The sequence below is a fragment of the Lepidothrix coronata genome, unplaced genomic scaffold, assembly GCF_001604755.1.
Source record: "Lepidothrix coronata isolate B3197 unplaced genomic scaffold, Lepidothrix_coronata-1.0 Scaffold62, whole genome shotgun sequence".
In the NCBI taxonomy this organism is placed as follows: domain Eukaryota; kingdom Metazoa; phylum Chordata; class Aves; order Passeriformes; family Pipridae; genus Lepidothrix; species Lepidothrix coronata.
The window spans coordinates 3,383,415-3,404,316 of NW_016690242.1; the positions used below are offsets into that span (position 1 = coordinate 3,383,415).

General features: G+C 40.4%; 1 protein-coding gene across 17 annotated transcripts in view; it reads left to right on the forward strand.

Annotated features, from left to right (window-relative positions):
- DYNC1I1 (dynein cytoplasmic 1 intermediate chain 1) overlaps positions 1-20,902 on the forward strand; it is a 186,766-nt gene that overhangs the window by 123,580 nt on the left and 42,284 nt on the right. For all 17 annotated transcript variants that reach the window (XM_017817660.1, XM_017817658.1, XM_017817659.1 and 14 more), the window contains 2 exons: positions 15,266-15,412; positions 19,532-19,645. In XM_017817660.1, the coding sequence (XP_017673149.1) occupies positions 15,266-15,412; positions 19,532-19,645 (261 nt within the window). The remainder of the gene's footprint in view (positions 1-15,265; positions 15,413-19,531; positions 19,646-20,902) is intronic.

Consider the following 20,902-nt stretch of genomic DNA (forward strand, 5'->3'; position numbering starts at 1 on the left):
TGCAGAGACAGAAGTCACAAGGAGAAGAAATAATCTGTGTCTCTCAGGGACTTTATGATATTACAAGCCATTTCCTTTCTTCTGGAACTAAAGAGGGGTTATTAAAGTTGGTTGAGGTATCTGGATCTCAGCTTCAAACATCCGTCATTTCAGGAGAGGAGGGGTGGAGGAAGATGCTAAAGATATTAGTTTCATGCAAATAAACCAAAGTGAATGTTACTGTCTGATTTGGAGGACTCTGCATTGTCTTTGGAAAGTTTGATGAATTCTGCTTTACTACACCCAACCTAATGATAACAGAAACAAAAAAAGGACTACATTAACTGTCTTTTGATTTATTATGGATTATTTCCTGATCTACTAACTTCCTCTTTCTCTCAGCTGTGTCTTTTTCAAGTGTCTCAAAAGGGCAGTGAGAAGTACAAATCTGACACTTAGAAGCAACTCCATTCAGTGTATTTTAAAAGAAGGAGTGCACATGTGAACTAGCTTTTATTTGAGGAAGCAGTAACTATTGAAGAGTTCTTTCAAGGAGTCGACTTTCAGCATAATCACAAAAATATTTCAGCAGTATATCACTTTTAATAGCTGCAGTTATTTCTGTCCTTTTCCTAAAATGCCATGCAATCAGATTTACTTGGTTGGTTCCATCTCTTTACTAAACTGTCAGGTTTTTTGTGGGATATGGGACTTGTGTTTTCTATTTTAATTTCAAGAAAAGCTGTCCATGCTTGGAAAATATTGGTGGATGGGGTACAAAAATCAGCCACTCTGCCGCACCACAAAATGTTTCATTCTCCCCTAGCTTTTTTGTAGTGGCTTCTGTACACTGCCATTAAGTTATGTGTTTGACCACTCTTCATTGCTTATCCTGGTGTGGTCTTTCCCTTTTCAACTAAATGGATGGAGTCATAAATGCATATCATAGAATTAGATGCATTGAGGTAAGTGAAAGGCTATATTTAGTGGTTGATATTGGACAGAGTTGCCTTATTTTTTTCCTTATTTGGTTCCTTTGTTGTTTTCTGCTCTTTCAAAATCAACATAAATTCAGATGTGCTTTTTGCTCCAGCAGCCTGCCTTCTAAAGGTGCCGAGCGCCCAAATCCATGAGACTTGTGTGCCGAACAGGCTGAGGTAACAGCATGAATGACTAATATCCTCCTTTTCCTCTTGTCCTTGAGTTTCCTCCTCTGTGGAAGCCAGACTAGAGCTCAGTCCCTCAAGAAGTTTAATTGTCCGGAAAGTATGGTTGGAATACTTAAAAAATAAAGACAATTTTCACTGATAATTATTATAGTGCTTTTCCAGAAAAACTTCCTCACCTTGTTGCTGCTATCTAAGTTTCAAGCAAGGACTCAGCTCTGCAGAGACATAAAAGAAATGACTGACCCTAAACTCCCTCTAAGCTTCACAGAATTTCCTAAGAAAAATTGTTCCCAAGAACCAGCAGCATGTCCAGTCCCAGAGCTGACTTGTCTAATTCCTCAGTTTCTAGTGAGAGGGGGCACCTGTGGTCAGTCTGTAAATCTCAGAGAAGACATGTGGTGCTAAGCTGACTGCAAATTTTCCCAAAAAACCACAAAACCCTTCTTTGAAAGAGAATTTTTTCCAACCTGAATTTCCCTGTGACCCTATGATTCTAAATATGAATCAGATTCTGCCCATTTTTGTAGTAGTTCTCTGGTAAATGGACCACCAAATGTCTACTTGTGAAGATACTGAAGCAGCTGTCATACTGGAAATACTTGGGCACCCAGAGTCCCAAATTTGTTGCAGACTTTTGTAACACATACCAAAATGTTGTAAATCCAATCAAGTAGGGCTTCTTTAAAGATAAAGGGGCTGTTTTGTTTTCATTTCTGTTTTGTTTCTTGACGTGCATCCTTAGTAGGGAGATCTTTAGAAATGCAGAGCACAGTTTGTGCCATAAAGATTTCAGTAAACAAGAGCCCATGTCTTGTCTCTTAATCTTTTGTTTTAGGTTCTTCCTCCTGTTCTCAACTGATACCAGTTGTCTTTTTTTGCTCCTCCCATTGGAGTCTACACCACTTCTACCATTTGGTGATTAAAAATAACTATCATTTGGCCTAAGATTAATGCTCCAGTACTTGTGGGGAGACTGTGTGTGAGTCAGCAGAAGTTACACCCACACATCCAAAGAATAAATGTAGTAGTACTTGAAAAATAGTTTTTGGTGTCTTAGGTGAGAGGAGAGACCTGCATGCAGCAGATTTATAGAGGGGGACAGAGAGGACCACATATACAGAAGACAGTCTCCTGTTTTCTGTATACCACTGAACTCAGAGACATTAGGACAGAAAAGGCACTGAAAACATGAAAATGTAAATTCTGGCTTGTGTGCCACAGTGTCCTAGCCAGTCCTGAGATCACCAGTCTTTCTTTACTGCTGAAATGCAACAGCTGTTAGCATGGAATCTACCAGCATCTGCAGCTCAAAACAAAGCATGTCGTGTTTTCCACATAGCCCTTCACCTTTCAGTCCTAAAATCTCTTAAAACTGACTTATTTCCACAAAACTCAAATCATTATATTTTCATAACAAAAGTGGGAGAAGGAAACCTTCTTCCAGGCAAGGTCAGGGAGCAAATAAGGATTCTTATTTAGTGTAAAGGAGTGTCAATTGGATTCACAAAGTTATATGCTTTCCCTTGGGCTTTAGCTGTATCTTTCCAAACCCTTAGCAAAGCCGCTTTTTTCATGACGGCTTGTACAGAACCCTGAGGAGTGACACACCCATCAAAGCCAATGTGTATCTTATAACAAAATAATTATGTGCCATATCCCATCAGTCTGTGAAATGACAAAATTAGTAATTAGCACTTTGAATTACTTGGGGACTGTTTTTATACATACAAAGCCTAGCAACAGAATGCTCCTTTGCTTAGAGCAATGCTTAACAGAGATCATCTTCCTCATTGGAAACTGAGATTTCAATTATGAATTAGGAAATGATAAATTTGCTTGTCTTGGATAGAAAATTTTAGGCGGTTCCCACTTCTAAGTCTCTTTTGGAGGGGGCAGACTGTCATATACTTAAATGATATGCTGTCACTACTAGCAATAGCATTGTGCTTTTCACAAGTGTTAAAATAGTGATTTGTAACAAATCTGTACTTAAAGATGGTGTTTCTCTTCCCAGTTCTGTAGTCTTCCTTTCAGACCAAATGTAAAGAATATGTTGGCCATTTGATATGGTGAGCATTCTTTTTTTCCCCAAGTTTCTTTTTTTCACTGATAACTTGCATTATACCTTTCTGAATTATAGGCATCTAATATGCAATTTGGAGAAAACCTAACCTTTGAATTTGCCAAGTTAGACATGCAGTATTTTTAAACTTTAGCTAGCTAAGGAAAAAAAAAGATCTCAGTCAAAAACCATATTTCATAAGAGAAAATTATAGAGATATTGATGGTTTGCCAAAACCTCAAGCAGTGACAAAATCCACAGTGTCCTGAAAGAGATGCCTTTGGAAAACCATTCCTTTGCAGATGGCTTAGATTATTGATACTTACAAACACATGACATTATTCATTCAACTCAGAATTTTGAAAAACTCTGTTGATAAAAAAATGCAGATTTGTCACACTATCCCAAAATCGCAGAGAAAAAAAAAATCACCAAATCCTGCAATTGTTCCTGAGGGCATTTTACAGTTTAGTAGTTGTTGATTTGATTACATTTCAACATGACCTAGTGTAAAATATTTTAAGAAAAAGGGAGGAAGGAAGGGAAAAAAACCTCCCAACTTTCCTTTGTTGATGTGAACATTACGTTTTATAGTTTTTCTTGTATATCTGAAACTCCCAGTGCTAAAAGGGTTTTGGGTGAACAAAAAATGCAGGATCAGATGTGAGATCAATAAGTCACTGAGATCCTTCCACAGATTTTTTTTCCATAAAGGATGTAAAATACCATGCAATTCCCTAGCTGCACTGCAAATGATGGATAAACAGCCATGGGCATGACTTTTCTGTTTGGGTTATGTAACTGTTCTCAGCACAAGCTACTTGCAATGAAGAGTACATTTGGTCCAAATTCAAGAAAATTATTTCACCTCATGATTTTTGTCTCTGTGGGAGCTCTATGTGAGGAGTGAAGCCTCTTTCTGTGTTACCTGGCACAAAATATAAAACAGTTACTCTTCTAAAGTGCCGTAAAAGCCTCAGAAACCAAGGAATCCATCATTACAGGCCCAGGATACAACTTTCCTCTGCCTTAGGTCTAAAATCAACAGTTTTCCACCCTCTGCCCCCATGGCTGGATGACTGACAAGTACTTCCCTGAAAAAAACTTTTGTATATGGACAACATTGATATAAGGATGATTAACGCTCCCAGCTTCCCACAAAGGGAAGGCAGAAGCACGTGCCACATGGCTGAGATACTGTTATTATCCTTGGAAGACATTTCCTGTGGGCCAGAGAGAAAGAAAAGATAAAGTACATTTATTTTAGCACAAGATGACAAGCAAATGTTCTACACGCAAGAAGCAATATGCTTTTAAAAATATATTGTATTGGAGAAATCAGAGCATTTTCATTATCTCTTATCTACAAAAAAATGTGCCAGAGATCTGTGATTAATTCATTTTGATTGCTCTTATAACACCATTTAGTATTTTTGTAGCTAAGATGCATATTGATTCCACTTCAGCTCCATATTGTTCATGAACACATACAGGATCACCAGTCATTTCATGGAGAGAAGAATATGCTTAACATTTGCTGTCTCATGTTTACACCTGTAAATAAATAGACTAAGCCAAATTTGGACTGAAGTTGTGCAAAACTGCTGTTTGACATGAGTTCTTTGGGTTAAATCCATTCTTCCTGGCAGGATAATGATACATTATAAAATGTCCCATCACTGGTGAGAGTGGATGACCCAGGGGTCCTGGTTTTTGAGAAAGATGTGGCCCTCTGATGCTCCAGGAGTCAGCAAATGTAAGATGTCATAACTATGCTGACTTATTAAGGTTTTGACCCTGAGACTGCAAAAATGCTTATCTCATTCCTTCCTCCTCTAGAAGGCTACCCATGGAAAAAAATAATAGAAACCAAACAACAGAACCTTGCAGGTGACAAAAGTGGGATGTGAAATTTCAGGAAACTAAGGTTTGTTTGGAGAAAGGAGGACTAAAAATTGTCTATAATGGGAAGTAGTCATTTATTCCTGTGTGATCTTAGCCGCTTCCTAATGCTCTATGGGTGCAGAGTCAGACTACTCATATTAGAATCTGTACAGTAGTTTACTGTAGGAGACATGAACAGTGCCAAAGCAACTCATGTTCCCACCCTCATTCTTAAATACAGATTTGCCTGTGGTATCTTCTGTGTTTCCACTAGACAGCTGTTTATTTGTGCCTCTCAGTCTCTCAATCGCCACATCTATGTGCAATGCTTAATTAATTATCAATTATTTCCAATTATGTAGTGCTACTACTTATAAAAGGTACATGGTTGAAAGTGATGGAGTTGGGTGAATCTAACAGCCTATTATTCTTCAGATGACTGACATCTACCTGGATTTGTGCAAAGCATTTAAAACTGTCCTGCACAACTAAATTGGGGAGGCATAGATTAGACAGATGGACCACTCAGTGGATAAGGAATTGGCTGCATGGCCACACTCAAAGTGTTGAAGTAAACAGCTCAATGTCCAAGTGGAGACCAGTGACAAGGGGTGCTCCTCAGGGGTCAGTGTTGGGACCAGCACTTTTTAACACCTTTGCTGGCAACATGGACAATGGGATTGAATGCCCCCTCAGCATGTTCACCAACACCAAGCTGTGTGGTTTGGTCGGCACACTGGAGCAAAGGGATACAATCCAGAGGGACCTTTACATGTTTGAGAGGTGAGTCTCTGAGCACCTCATGAAGTTCAACAAGGCCAAGTGCAAGATCCTGCACCTGGGTAGAGACAAGGACAAATACAGCCTGGACTGAGAATGGATTGAGAGCAGCCCTGAGGAGAAAGACTTGGGGGTGTTAGTTGATGAGAATCTCAACTTGAGCTGGTAATGGGATCTCCACCCATGAAGACAGTCAAAACACACAGTCATGAACAATATACTCCAGCTGATACTGCTCTGAGCAAGGGGTTGGACTAGGCAATCTCTAGATGTGCCTTCCAACGTTGGCAATTCAATGAGTCTGCCTCTGGCACTTCATACTCCTTTTCCCTTCCCTGTCCCAGACATTATGCGAAAGTCACAGAATCACAGAATCACAAAATATACCTAGTTGGAAGGGATCCACAAGGATCATCAAGTCCAACTCCTGGCCCTGCACAGGACCATCCCCAAGAGTCACACCATATGCCCAAGAGTATCATCCAAATGCTTCTTGAATTCTGTCAGGCTTGGTGCTGTGACCACTTCCCTGGGGAGCTTGTTCCAGTGCCCAACCACCCTCTGGGTGAAGAACCTTTTCCTAGTATCCAACCTAAACCTCCCCTGACACAACTTCAGGCCGTTTCCTCTGGTCTTGTCACTGGTCACCACAGACTAGAGATCAGTGCCTGTCCCTCCTCTTCCCCTCACGAGGAAGTTGTAACTGCATGAGGTCATCCCTCAGCCTCCTCTTCTCAAGTGACCTCAGCTGCTTGACTGTCTCTAAGTCTACAGAGTCTTCCCAGGACCAGATGAACATCAGGGCATCCTTCTTCCCTCCCAGAAAGAAGGTCATTTGCATTCAGAAGGCCTGAATCAAAAAATTGCTTATTTAGGAAAGCACTTACCAATTTGTTTGGCTTTGAGCAGGCTTTTGAGTCATTGAAATATTTGGGAACTTAGAAGAATTAACTACATTTAAGTTATTGGACTTCTGAGAAAAGTTAGACTTAAGTAAGTTATTTCCTCATGTGGGGCTTTAAAATGTTCTTGGTTCGGTATGTTGATCTTCTGACTGTGCCTGGGTTCTCATGGCATGTGTGTTTATTGTGAGGGTTTGGACCAAGTGCTACACTTGACATTTATCTGTGACTCCCTTACAAGCAGCTGCAACTACTACAACTAACTTGACAGACTGAGTTGTAGATAATTGTTCTTGCAGCATCTGTAATGGCTTCTAATTCATCTGTGGCTTCACATAGTTTGGTTGATCAAATGCATTGGTTTGAGGAACTGATGTCATAGAAAGCCACCAAGCCACCACCACAGCACAACTCATGTTTCTATTTCTGTTCTCCAAATCTGGAATTTGCTATCTCTGTGGGCTCTCTAAAATTTTGCTCCGATATTTCCATCACTTGCCATGAAGTGGTCATCTGTCGTGCTTTCTCTGTGAGGAGAAAAGTCCCAGACACCAAGACTCCAGCCTAACCCATACCTCAATCTCTGGGGGATTTCTTCTGCTTCTGCATAGTGCTAGATGGGAACCCCCCTGGATAGGGACTCTTAAGCCTCGCTCCTGAGGCCTGGTGTTGCTTCCAGCAGAAAGGAGATTCTGCCTGGAGAAGAAATGGGCAGCAACGAGAAGCTTAAGTCCTTAGATCAGTGGCTGGGGCACTTTATGACCATGGGGCTGAGCTGTCAAGACTGCACTTGTGTTTTATATCAGATAGTATCAGAGAATATGCAGAAGTAATTCAAGAGGAGTCACCAAAATTCCTGGATTTGTCCCTCACAGCCAGGTTTCCCAGATATTTGCTTGATAGAAGGGGCTTCACCTTCATAGGTGCTTTTGCCTGGAGTTGCCTAACTGCAACACTTAGACAGGGCTTTGGTTTATGTGATGTTTTTAGTCTGTGCTTCTCTAGATCTATATTTCATTTGCAGTACTCAAAAAAAAAAAAAAAAATGCTTCCTGCTTAAAGGCATTTCTGACCACAGCACCAAGTAAATTTTTCAGATAATGCTATTATTTCTTCAATTCTAGAGGCCTTCACCAGACAGAGTAAGACTTTTGTTACAAACCTATCATAACAATGTAGTCTCTGTCCCAAAGAACTTGCAGCTATAGTTAATGGTGGTGGCAGGCAGTAACACCATGACCCATGTCCTGAGCTGGCTGCATGTATAGCAGCTCTGGTCCAGAAGCCTTTGGCTAATACTGTGCTGAAACCATTGGGCCCTGCTGCATGCAAGCAGAGTGCCAGAATGCCGTGCTCAAGCTGACACTTACCATATGCTCCAGATTCTGATCAGCCTGTGGTATGAGCAGGGATGACAGAAGGTCTCTGTGCACCACCCACACAGACACATGCCCTCAGGCTCCAGGTCTGAAAGGGTGATGCAGACCCATCACTTCAGGCTTGTCAGTAATTTAATCAAAACAATTAAGAGTGCTCATGTATAACTGTTAGAGTATCATGGCCTAAGTAAAACAGACAAACCAAGGCAGTGCTTGCTTCTGCATCAGGCAGGCACAGGGACGTTAAGGGTTTGACCCTGCAATTTGATAAGGAGACAGGTCCTAATCAGAGAAAACAGATATTTGTATACTTAGCATGTAAGTAGTTTGGTGGAAAGAAAACTCGATTTTGACATTGTTTTGAAATTGCTCCTTATTTCTCCAGGCTTTAATCATCTCATCGTCAGTAACAAAGCAAGTGTGATACTCATCAAAGACTGTATTCTCAGGCTTGTGTGTATGTATAGTAATTTAGGGTTACCTAATTGATTGGCTGTTGCAGTTATGGATAAATTATCTGCTTTTGCAATACAGCAAGCAGTTTTACTGCTTTTCTGAGTCACCATGACACCACCAAATTAATAATATTAGCACTTTCCAAAAGGGCTGAAGCATAGATTCCCTTTTGACAAGGCAGCCTGTGGACTTTTTTTTCCTAATTATTTTACTCTTGTAGCTACATGGGCTGAACCTGCAGTTACAAAGATGAAACTCATGAGGCTGGATATTGCCTTTCTGCAGACTTGGGCAGAGCACTCTGATTCTACTGCAATACTCAGATGTCAGCACTGAGGTTAAATTTCAGAGTTACCTACCCTGTAAACTTGGCTAAGAGAGAGCTGCGTTTCCTGACATACTCTTTTCCTTCTTTTTAAGGACTTAGTACTTTTTCAATAAAAATAAATTTAATTTGTGGCTACATTTCAGCTCCATTGGTTTGATGGTATAAGTGGAGCAATACCAGCTTTGGATTTAGAGCAGTCGTGTGGCTGAGTCTCTCTGTGCAGCTTTCATGTGGTCTGGTGAGACATTCTTAGAATCCCAAAACATTTTTGAAGATCCTAAACTGGAGACATTCACAATTCTTCCCTCCCTTTCTACCATTAATCCTTCATGTTTTAACAAGCACTGAAGTTAATACAGCCTACACTCTTTCCTGTCACACTGGGCCCCCTCCCTCCTTTCTTTCTCTTGAATAAAGCAATCTGTTCTTTCGCGTCCATACTCTTGTAAATCAAAGGGAAAGATGTCAACACACACCATAACCAAGTATAAACTTCCTTTTTTTAATTAAACAGGATTCTGACATTTGGTTTGAAGAAGTGTTTGTTTGGGTTTATTTATTTTTTTTAATATGTGAAAGATGTCAACCCTTTTTATTTTATTTTTAGTAAAGACAAATTTTGTATCTTACCACAAATAATCTCTAGCACAAAATCTTTCAGATATTATTTTGTAGTTTAATAGGAAGACAGTTGGAGGGAAGCAGTAGTTTTGGCATTTAGAACTTTTAGAATTAAGAGGTAAAGGTTGGGTAAAGGTTTTGGTACACATAAATCATGTTTTAAGTTTCTTTTCAAATTTAATTTCAAAACCAGCTGTAATTCTGTTGCTATACTCTCTGCTGTTTTCTTGTTACTATTAATTATACTTAGACATTTATATGAAACACAAAAATATCCAGATTCACAATAGCTGGTACTAAAAAAAAGCAAGACTCTTGGAAGGAACACAGCCTCTATTTCAGTGTACAAATCCAGGTATCTCAGTAGCCAAAGCAAAGTCACCCTAAAATTCTCTCTTTCAAGATATCTTGCACCTTTTGTGGTGCAAAAGGATGCTACAGGGCACTGAACTGAACAAACCAGTGTCAGATCTGATACCGCTACTTTCCATGATGATTCTCAGTCCATGACCTGGCAGGGGAAAAGGGCTTTATTTAGTAATTCAGTTGCTGTCTTATTTCTAGATGATGATTTTAATCCACGTTTGCAGTTGAAGTATATCATCCATATCTGTTCTGGGGGCAGATATAAGCGTGTGTAGCAATGCAAGAATGAAATGATCTCCTGATGGCTTGGCCAGAAGGAGGTTGGGCAGCTCTCAGAGGGACTATTAGTGCTTAAACTCTTTAAATACTGCTTTTGATGAGCAGGAGTGAAAACAAAAGTTTATAAGTAAATTGCATGTGTACTTTTGGCCTTTATTTATTTATTCCTTAGAAGAGCAGGCATCAGAGGTCCAGTCACTGTTCTTCAGTTCCTATGGATGAAGGACTATGAGTTTGGCACTTTTTCATGGTTATAGCTAAGCAGCAGTACCACAGCTTTGTCCCTCTGCTCTCAGTCCCTCTAAGCCAATTCCCTCAAGCATGGAAAAGGATCTGTCCCTTCATCTCAGCTGCAGTTGATTTTATTGTCCACTGTTGTTTGTGTCAGACTGACCCAGAGCAGCATATCACTGACAGCAGTGCTTTTTCACATGCATTTGCTCAGCCAGAAAATACACCCAGGAGTCTCCTGAGTGCCTGCTGCAATATAACCTGGTGTTCTGGAGCCTAGAAATGCCTGTGAACTCCTCAGATTGCTTCTTCCCACTGACAAAGTATTGTTTTGAGATCCATCTGGTGTCAAGCGTAGGCATATGGCACCAGTATGGCAGCTCTGGCTCTGGGAGCGGTTTCCTGCAGAAGAGGTCTGGCTGAAGGCAGAAGCCTGTTGAGAGTCATTATTGTTTAGCACCCAGGTCTTTGTGAACTTGTTCAACTGGTGGCTGGGCAGAGTGCCATCCTAATGTATGGACATGAGCAGAGACAGCTGAGTCTCCAGGGCCTACACACATCAGATGTGGGTACTGAGGTTAGGCTTCTCAGTAAAGAGAAGCTAAATGACTGTCTGTTCCGAGCACGTGTACCTGTGGTTGAAGGGATACGCCACTATTAATCCAAATCTGGGCCGTATTAAGCTTCTAAAATAAAAACCAGCTTTGCCAGCCACTTGAAGAGGGCTCAGGGCCTGTTTGGATCAGTGCATCAGTGGGGAGGGAGGAGGGAAGGAGGGGGGAAGCAGAGGCGGTTCCACAGTGCTGCTCCTCACAGGCTGAGACAACCCGACCCCAACAAGGCAGGGGACCAGGGGTACTTCCTTTGTGCCCCTGACTGCAGACCTCTCCAAGGGCTAGGCAACATTTCTGTTTCTGATGCCAGCCCTCTCTTTGCTGTGACAAAGAACACAGACATTTCATGTTTTGTATCTTAATTATGTGTTCAGTGAGGTTCTTGTAGCAACTGGGAGCAGAAATTTTATTATTCAGGAAGCAGGATTGCCTGTTTTCCAGGCAAAACCCCCAGGTTTATCAGTTTGAGCTCTCCCCTTACGCCCTGGGCAGTGCTCCCACCTGGAACTAACTCAGGCTGGCTCCCCTGGCCATTGAAGAACTGCTCGTCTCCACAGAGAGGCAGAGCATGCACAGGGGATGAGGCAGCAGCACTAGTGTGGTGGCTCCACTAGGAGTAGAACATCTGGGTGGAAGATTGCAAAGCCAGAAGTACCAGAAGAAGCCTTTAGTAAGGCCACTGAGAAAGCTAAAAAAAGACAGAGAAAGCAAAATCCAGTAGGCTGTATTTGCATAGAGGGAGAAAATACCTGAGTATTAAGCTAAAGTAAATAATGAAATTATTCACTGCACAGCGCAATTCAGAGAAATGCAGATGACCAGATACTGGGGTGTGTCCATTTCTTCTGGGTCCCACCAGCTGAAAGATATAGATGCTCTGTGGCACCCATAAAAAATAATGCTGGGAATCTCCTATTCCAAATGCTGCTTTTATACTGTGGACACTAAAATCCCTTGGAATTGCCTTCTTATTTATGTGCTGTTGCCATATACTATGGAACTAGCTGCTTCTGCCCTCTACAAAAGGTAACTAAGCAGCAACAGTGCATAAAATATCCCTAACTGAAAAACTGTGAAGCTTTACCATTGTTATTGGAAAGCGCTGTGAGATTTCCCTAGAAAGGTGTGGCAGAAGTGCAACAGGGGATATGCTGTTATTTTAAAAACCTCACCATGTGCTGGATCCTCCTCCTTTGAAGTCAGTAGCAAGACTCTCTTATAGAGGAGCAAGACTACTTGAATGGGCAAACAAGAGGCAGCCTGGAGGCAGAAGAAGCTTATGGGGAATGGTTTCTGAAGCTCTCCTTGAGCACAGAGCTGTTCAGACAGACTGGAGACCTGTCTGCTGCTCTCTCCCATTATGGCTAAGAAATGAATGCTTTTAAAGCTGTTAAATGAATGGGCTTGATCTTACAGCCCTTACTCATCTGAGAACTGCCATTAATTTTAAGAAAATAATCACTATACTAAGTGGTATGGAGTGGACTCCTTAAATAGTTAAATTCTAATATTTGACAGAAGTTTTTCTTTTATAGAAAAATAATACTGAAATAATTAAAAGGATGTGAACATTTCACATTTGAAGACTGCAAGCTACTTTGGAGCAATATGTAAAACTAGAAGCAGTGTAGAGGGCTTAACTCCGTGTCACGTCTGTAGGTTATTTTTGAACTTTATGAAAAACACCCTTTAGCAGTTTATATCCTGACCATTCAACTGTATTCTGGTATTCTGATTCAAAAACATGTTAACCATGAAAACAGAATGTTTAAAAATACACTGTCCACTTGGCTTCTTTGCCCTGCTTCAGAGTCTTCCAGGTTTGTTTGGGACAAACTGAGAACTTTGTTGTGGAATGACTGTTTGAATTGGGGTTTCTTAAAATACATGTGGAGCCTTGTAGCTGCTGTGGGGTGTACACAGTGGTGGAGCTGTACTATTTTAAAATCATCTGGCTATTTCACTTCATGTAAGAATATCTGTCAGCTTAGCTATAAGGAATGATAGGGGTTGATTAAAACAACTCACGAAGCCATTAAACAAAGAGATAAAATGTAGAACATGTGCTGTAAGGGCGTTTTAATTATAATGTGGGGGGCATCTGTGGAACTGGATGGCAGCTGCAGTGTAGCTGAGTTTTAAACTGCTCTTAGCAGTACCCACATCTTGTTCCTTACAGGTGGGTTTTCTTTTCTGTAAAGCTAGGTCCTTTGGAAATGGTGTTTGGAAGCTACCTCTTGTTGCTGCGACTGACCATAGTGTAATTACTATGCTAAAGTGCTTAGATAGATATGGACTAAAGTAGGCATTTTTGTACACTAATCATCTAATCATTAGATGCTAGACTAACATCAGAGAAATATATCAAAAAGCTTTAGTCAACAAGTGAGGGTATCATAGATGTCAAGTGAAGGGCCACAAGAATCTAGAGAGACTGGGGAATCAAAAAGGCAATTACAGCTTTTTTCGTTGTCTTGATGATCTTACTAGGTCAAAAAAACAGTACTAAATATACTGCTGTGTGCTATAAATATGTCTATTAAGTTAATTTAGCATTTAATCTGGCTTTAAACAATAGATATCAGGCAGCCAGTAAAAAGTATTCAAACTTCATATTTTGCTTTATTCTTATTAATCTAGTTATAGACATCAGGAATTAGCATAATTAATTCTAGCCCTATCAGAAGGGATTTCAAGTCTCTGGTAAGTTCAAATCAGTCTCTAGCCACTAGAAATCAGAATGAGGAGCAGTAAGAAAAGGAGACAACACATCTGCCCGTGTCAAGGTTTTCACAACTCCATCCACTTCTGCAAGAAACAGGTCCATTACCTAGGTAGACATTGGGTCTAGTTCAGTTCGGCAACTCTGATGTTCCCAATTCAACAAAGTTTACTTAAATGTCTGCCATGCTTTTTATGCAACTGAAATTTGGTAATTTAGTTAACCCGTTGTCATTTAGTAAAGTGTGTTCCCACACAGGAACACCAATACTTCAAAATATTCAGTCATTAAAATATTAAAAAAATGTTAGCAAAACTCACTGGAAACAGTCAGAAAATGAATTTTTAAGAATTCAAAAATTAACAGTGAATTTAACTTTCTGACTGTAATTGCCACAGCAGTTCAAGCCTTCCTCTGGAGCTAGCAAACATCACTAAAACTGCTATTTAAAAAATGACATTTGTTTTTGTTTGCAAACTCTCTTTTTTAGTATGTGAATTCTCAGGAAATTGTATGAATGCTGTAACATTTGCTTTCCAATTTGCATAGAACAAAGACATAGTATACAGTACCAATTATATAAAAATGGGAAATAATTCCTTAGGAAGATAATGGAAGACTTGAAGGAGTTACAGCTTGTTGCTCTCAGCTGTAGCTTGTTGGCACATGAAGGTTCTGAGGATTGTTCACTTGAAGACTTCAGCTATTGTATGTTATTTTAAAGACATTGAAAAGCAGTAGTTGGGATAGATACCAATCTTCATACTGGATTGTGGGGCACTCTATCAGGTAGCCAGGGCAACCATGATACCAGTCTGGTTCCTCAGCATCCCCAGCTAAAGAAAATGTACAAAGACAACTCAGATGTCATTAAAATGAGGAAAAACTGAGTTCTGTTTGGATGGTATAGAGGAAAGTGTGGTTCCCTTTGCTATTAAAAGAGCACCTTGGTAGCAGAGAAATCAGTCGTGGATCCAACAATGAGATGCAGCTTGTCAGCTGATGCTCTCAGGACAGCACACCTTGAGGTGCACTGTGGTAGGTCTCTCACAGACTCATCTCATTACCTGAGAGCTCAAAGTTAGAGGAGCAATAGGGGAAGAGCTCTTCCTGATGGGATATCATGGGCGAGGATGTCAACCTCTGTCCAGCGGGTATCTGGTTACTTGAAGTTCTCAGTTCTGTATGAAATTAAGCACTTTCCCATCACTGTCATGGAGAGATTATCTCAAGGTTTTTAGCACCATGCTTAGACTCACCCTTTGGTGTATATTTTCCTGAGGACCAGTGGAATAACACATTTTAGGGTCAAAGTCAGCTCTTTGCATGTGTCCTGTTGGCTTTAGTAGAATTACTGGTGTGCAAGGAGTATGAATAGAGTTCATACAGTGATTCCTAAAACACAAAATGCTAATTACCATATGATTCCCTAAGGAGAGTATTGAAGATAACTGATCATGTAACCCCTCTTTTCTCTACCTCTTTTACTCCAGTCCTCTGTGATGTCAGTCTGTTTTGCCCGCTTTCACCCAAACCTTGTCGTCGGTGGAACATATTCTGGCCAAATTGTCTTGTGGGATAATCGCAGTCACAGGCGCACTCCAGTTCAGAGAACTCCCTTATCTGCTGCTGCTCACACGGTAAGGACAAAAATCACCTCCTCCTTTCCTTAGAGGAAATGGTCAGCAAGGAAATAGAACTGTATAGTTGTGTCTACAATGCTGGTTGCCACACAGATGAAAACCTAAGTGTGGCCCTTGAAAGGAAAGAAATAGGTAAGAGAGACGTACAACCACCTCCTGTAAGTACTTAACCATCACACTTTGTACAGTCAAGTCAGAGGATTATTCTCCTTTCCAGGGAAAAAGCAGGATTGAGTACAACACTTGAGTGAGGCACCTTTGTGCCAGCTCAGTGGCACTCTAACTCTTGCTCTCTGTTGCCTGTAAAGACAGGTCATTATAGAGACTGCGTGTCTGTCAGTCCAGCATGGCAGGCAATTTGAATCATTTGTTGTTGTCTTGGTGTACACAAATTTCTCCTTTGAACCAGATTAGGCACCTATGATGATCTCAGTGGTGTCCTGTAAGTCACACTGTACCCTTTAAAAGAGTGTGGCAGTTTGCTTCTGTTTTCTAATAGAGGAACACATAAATGCTTGCCATGGTCTCCTACTCTAGACAGGGCCATAGGGCAGAGCTTGTGCACTGGGGGGAGTTTGTTTCCATAGAATGATGTGGGGGAGCATTTTGCTGACACACACTGGTACCTGCGGATAGTGATGGTGGAAATGGGCTCTAATGATATCTGGGAGATATACAGGCAGAGCAGTAACAAAAAATGCCTGAAAAGGAAGAGTTTCTCTGTGATACAAGGATGATGTCTGTGGTAGGAGACTATTGTGCTGGAGGAAGAGATGAGCCTGGATTGCCTGTCAAAGTGTCCTCACTCTGTTACTGCACTGACCTTCAGTCAATTCTGCACAAAGATGTTGTGCATTCTTGAGTTGTCCTCCAGAGTTTAGGCTTAGGCAGACTCTTCAGGACAGCTGGAAAGTGGAGTAGCTCATCTTGGAAGTGGGCTTAGGGCAATTTCTTACTGGAAAGTGGAAAGGAGGAGAAAAATATGAAGTATCATATAAGAGTGCAGAAAAATGCAGATTTTCAGAAACATAAGGAACTGAACTACATAAAGCACTCTAAGAGATAATAATTGTGTTCTAGCAGAATGAAGGATCGGACAACATGATGGTACTTTTGCACCTCCAGCTTTCACAATTCTGTGATTCTTTGGAATTTGCAGATCAAAGTTCAGCTTTTTGTTGACTGTGACAACATAATCCCTGGAGTTAAAAGACAGCTCTAGAAGCCATGCCACGTAAATTGATGCAAAAGATTCAGTGTGGGGCCAGTATTATGATGGCCAGTCTCTTATATTACAAAATGACAGGTGTGCACAGACACACTTAGTGGGCCAGGCATTACAAATATTGTTCCCTAAATTTCCACTATCATGAATGTTGATGTAATTATCTAATGATCTGTGCCATGGGTTGCAACTTCAACATTGCTTTTCATTTCCCTAATGTTTTGCTCATTTTGTCGCCAGTAATGTTGTTCAATCTGCATGAAAAGAAACAGTCTCTCCTGGAAGTGCAATTTAAAGATGTAGCAGACCAGAAAACCAGTAGCAAGAAGCTGACTATCACTGAAAATTGAACAACTGGGACTCGAAATCTAGTGGAAAAGAAAAGATTAATGGGAAGTAATTTGTTTACACTCAAAAATCACTTAAGGCAAAATTGTACCTCCTGGAATTATATATTAAAGTAGTTTTATTATTGCAATAGGACAATATATGCTGTTTTGCTTTTGACAAATATAAATAAATTACTTTCAGTTATGGATGGGCACTTTATGTGCTGTCATGGATTGGTATAAGTAAGTGTTTAAACAGTCTTAACATGAGGAAGCATGATGTTTTTCAGCAGTGATCAGATTTTACAATAAAAGAGTGCTTACTTTATGTATATAGATAGGAATTACTTACATAAACTGCAAATGAGGTCTTGGTTGCAAAAGGCTGGCTTGAATCCTAGCTGCCAAGAAAAAAAAAAGAATTAAATTAAGACAACTCTACCGTAATGATCTTAATTTATGTACTGCTATATGTGAGTTGAATAGTCATTTTTAACTTGAACTCATGCCATAGGAGAAAAAAGGATTTTTCTCTTTTCTTTCTCTTGCTTTGTTTATTTGAAACAATCGTGTTGTTTTCACTGACTAAAACCTTCCTGAAATTTAGTATCACTGATTACTGCCTGGATTCACCAGGAAAGAGGATTCTACCCGCAGCTTACTCACTAATTTCCTTTCACACCCACCACACATCTGTACTTGGAACAACAGGAAATTTTAATTAAGACAAAACCCTTTTGCATGATGATTTCATTTCCAAAATAAATAAAAGCAAGCTGGCAGCGACCCTTTGAAAGGAAGGAGCCTGTTTAGACTTTCTGTTGCATACAGTTGATTGTCTTATTCATCTGCTTTCCTTACATCTTTTCATTTCTGCCATGAGTTTTATTGTGCATGAAATTGATGGCTGGTAGCCCTGATTAAAGCCAGACCTGACACACTGAGGTGCTGCTGGAAAGACATAGCTTACTGTCTTCCTCCCTGCTAAATATCCTAGAAAGTCCACTGCTTGCTTTGTCTTCCTCCCACCCACTCTGTCACCGTCTGTTTGGACTACTGGAGTTCAAATACCCATGAAAAAAATAGGCCTATGCTTATTTCACACATCAGTATGTAGCAATCATGTTTAGCACTGGAGTCATTACCTTAACACTAAGCAACAAAAAGGTCCATCATACGCGGGTAATAGTGTGAAGCACGTGTGAGGGACCAGCTGGGGTCCATTTGATGATCTGGGAGAAACCAGGTGCCTGACAATCTTGAGAGAAAGAAAAAAATCAGCATCAGAATGGACCTTGTGACTTACTGGTGTGTACAGGTGAACTCCAAGCACAAGGTACCATTGCAGCAGTAATTGCTTGGTCCCTCTTAGTGTGTGCACAAACAATATTCACACATTTTTGCACTTTTTGCACTTAGAGAGGGGACATTTATTGAGCACTCAGGTATCAAACCTGAAATAAGATTTATGCCTTTTCCCACTGACTGGGTAAGTGACCTGCAGCTGGATCTTGAAGTAGTCTGACGTAAGTGGTAGTTCTGCCATTCCTTTCAGCAGGAGCAAATGCTACATTTCTAACTCTGCATGGAGTTGGCTTAGAAGCTCCATAGGGATCCCTTGTAAGTTGGTCCTAATTTTCTTTAAATAAGGAAAGTATTAGAGAAAAGTGTTTTTTCTTTCTGAAAACACAGGTCTTCTATTTATTGGCAAAAGCATCAGAGAAATTAAATTTTCCTTTGCTTGACTTCTGTATATGTTTAACCCTTAATTCAGCAGTATCACTTGTACAGGTCAAAGGAAATTAAATCTTGTTGTTCAGACTGACTGATTTTTCACTCTGGAGTTTGCTGAACTTGACCCATCCCTCATATGTTACCATCAGATATCAGATGACACTAGGCTCAAAATGTTACCAGGTTCCTTGGAAAAGGAATAGGCCAAGTTTCATTATGCATACTACGTGGAATTCAGCCTCCATGGAATGACTGTGTTATGTTGAGCCAGGTGTAACACCCTAAATTTAGTCACTCCCCATTTATAATAACAGAATCAAAAAGGTGTATTGGCCAATGCTGAAAAACGCTGATGGGGTGGTTCATGTTCTTCATCCAGAGTGCATTTGCAAATATTTATCATGCAAGCCAAATTCTGACAGAGTTCAAGTTTTATGCAGCTGTTTTCTTGAATAAAGATTTCATTTTGATTCCATTTGGACAATTTGCCTCTTTCTGCTGGTTATTTTCAGTGTCAAAAGCCATCAGCAGAATGATAAAGTCCCTGTGGGTGAAATCTCATCCACATAATTCAGCATTACTCAGCTGGGTTGTTTTATTATGAGGAAAATGAAACTTAGAAAACATTTCCACCTCCATAACATACTTCTTAAAATTTAAATTAAAAAAACCTAAGCAAAACAATTCCTTTCTGGCAAAAGCTGAGTTGTATTTTCCAGGCATTGTGTGACTACTTAATCGTTCTTTAAAATAACATATGAGACATTAGAAATTTGTCTGTGAAAATGTGAGATGGCTCTCTGATTTCCAGTGTCAATGTGTTTTCAGCATCCTGTGTATTGTGTGAATGTAGTTGGGACACAGAATGCGCACAATCTCATTACCGTCTCTACGGATGGCAAAATGTGCTCCTGGAGCCTGGACATGCTCTCAACTCCACAGGTGGGTTTGTTTTCATCTATACAGGGGAAAAAAGTGCCTTCAGTAGAGCAGGATACCTGTGTAGTGGAACACAGCTCCTAAAAGCCAAAACCTCACATCCTATACAAACTAAAACCAATGGATGCACTTGAAAGAGTACAGCTTGCTTCCAGCAGTCTCTGCTAAGAGCCAAACCCATTTCCTTTACCACAAATCATGTAATTACTGTAATACATTAATACATAGGTCAGTTTCAAGTGAAAATGAAATAGTCCATTTTAAAGCATGATAATTACAGAAGTCGCCTGTGGTATAAATTGCACTTATTCTGCAGCATTGTTTAACAAATATGGACTAGATTGCACTGCTGCTGAACACACCCTAGGCACTACAGGTTTCCAAGGCCCCCAGTCAGAAAGCTTACTTTGCTGCCTGCCTTCGGTAGCCAAAGGAACAAACAGTGCAATTCAAAAGTTTTAGAGCTAATCTCTTCTCTCTGGAATGTTTGCTACCATCACCTTTTCCTCCCCTCCTCTCCTTTGTACCTGAAATAAAAGGAAACGTAGGAAAATTGCCCAAACCACTAGCGATTATAATAATGGAAACTAAACAAAGAATCCGATGCTGAAAAAGGTGTACAGAAAGCGTGTTTTAAGTGTTATCTCCTGGAGTAGTACATTTTCTATTCTATCACATCATTCATTTTTTATACATAATTTCTTAGGAAAGAAAATTAATATAATTTTTACTAAGCATCATGGGATCTGATCATGTTTCAAAATGCTGCATAGAAACTCCCCTTACTGCTTCCATTACCCATCCATTAATCATGCATTATTGTGCAATTACTATCAAATTATTAGCTTTTCAGTGTTGACACAAGAGGTGGGACTTCTCTATCCTAACCTCAGCCATCTAAAAGTTAAGTCCATGTCAACTCCAAGTTTCCTTGACATTTAACAGAGAGAGAGGCTGGTACTTCTGGAGAATGACTAACTCCTCCAAGTGTGAAATGCCATTTCAGATACCCACCCTGGGATACAGAACCATCCAGTCTTAAGGTGGAAGGGGCTTCTGGAAGTTATCCCATCTACTCCCCTGCTCAAAGTGAGGCCAGCTTCCAAAGGTCAACCCTGTTGCTCATGTTGCCCAAGGCAGCAGTATGGGTCTGGTAGTTGTGCCAGGGGACTACGAAATACCAATACTCTTCTGCAATAGAAGTGGAGGCACCTAAAATGGCCCAGAGATCTATGCTCAGGCATCCAAACCCCTTCCCTT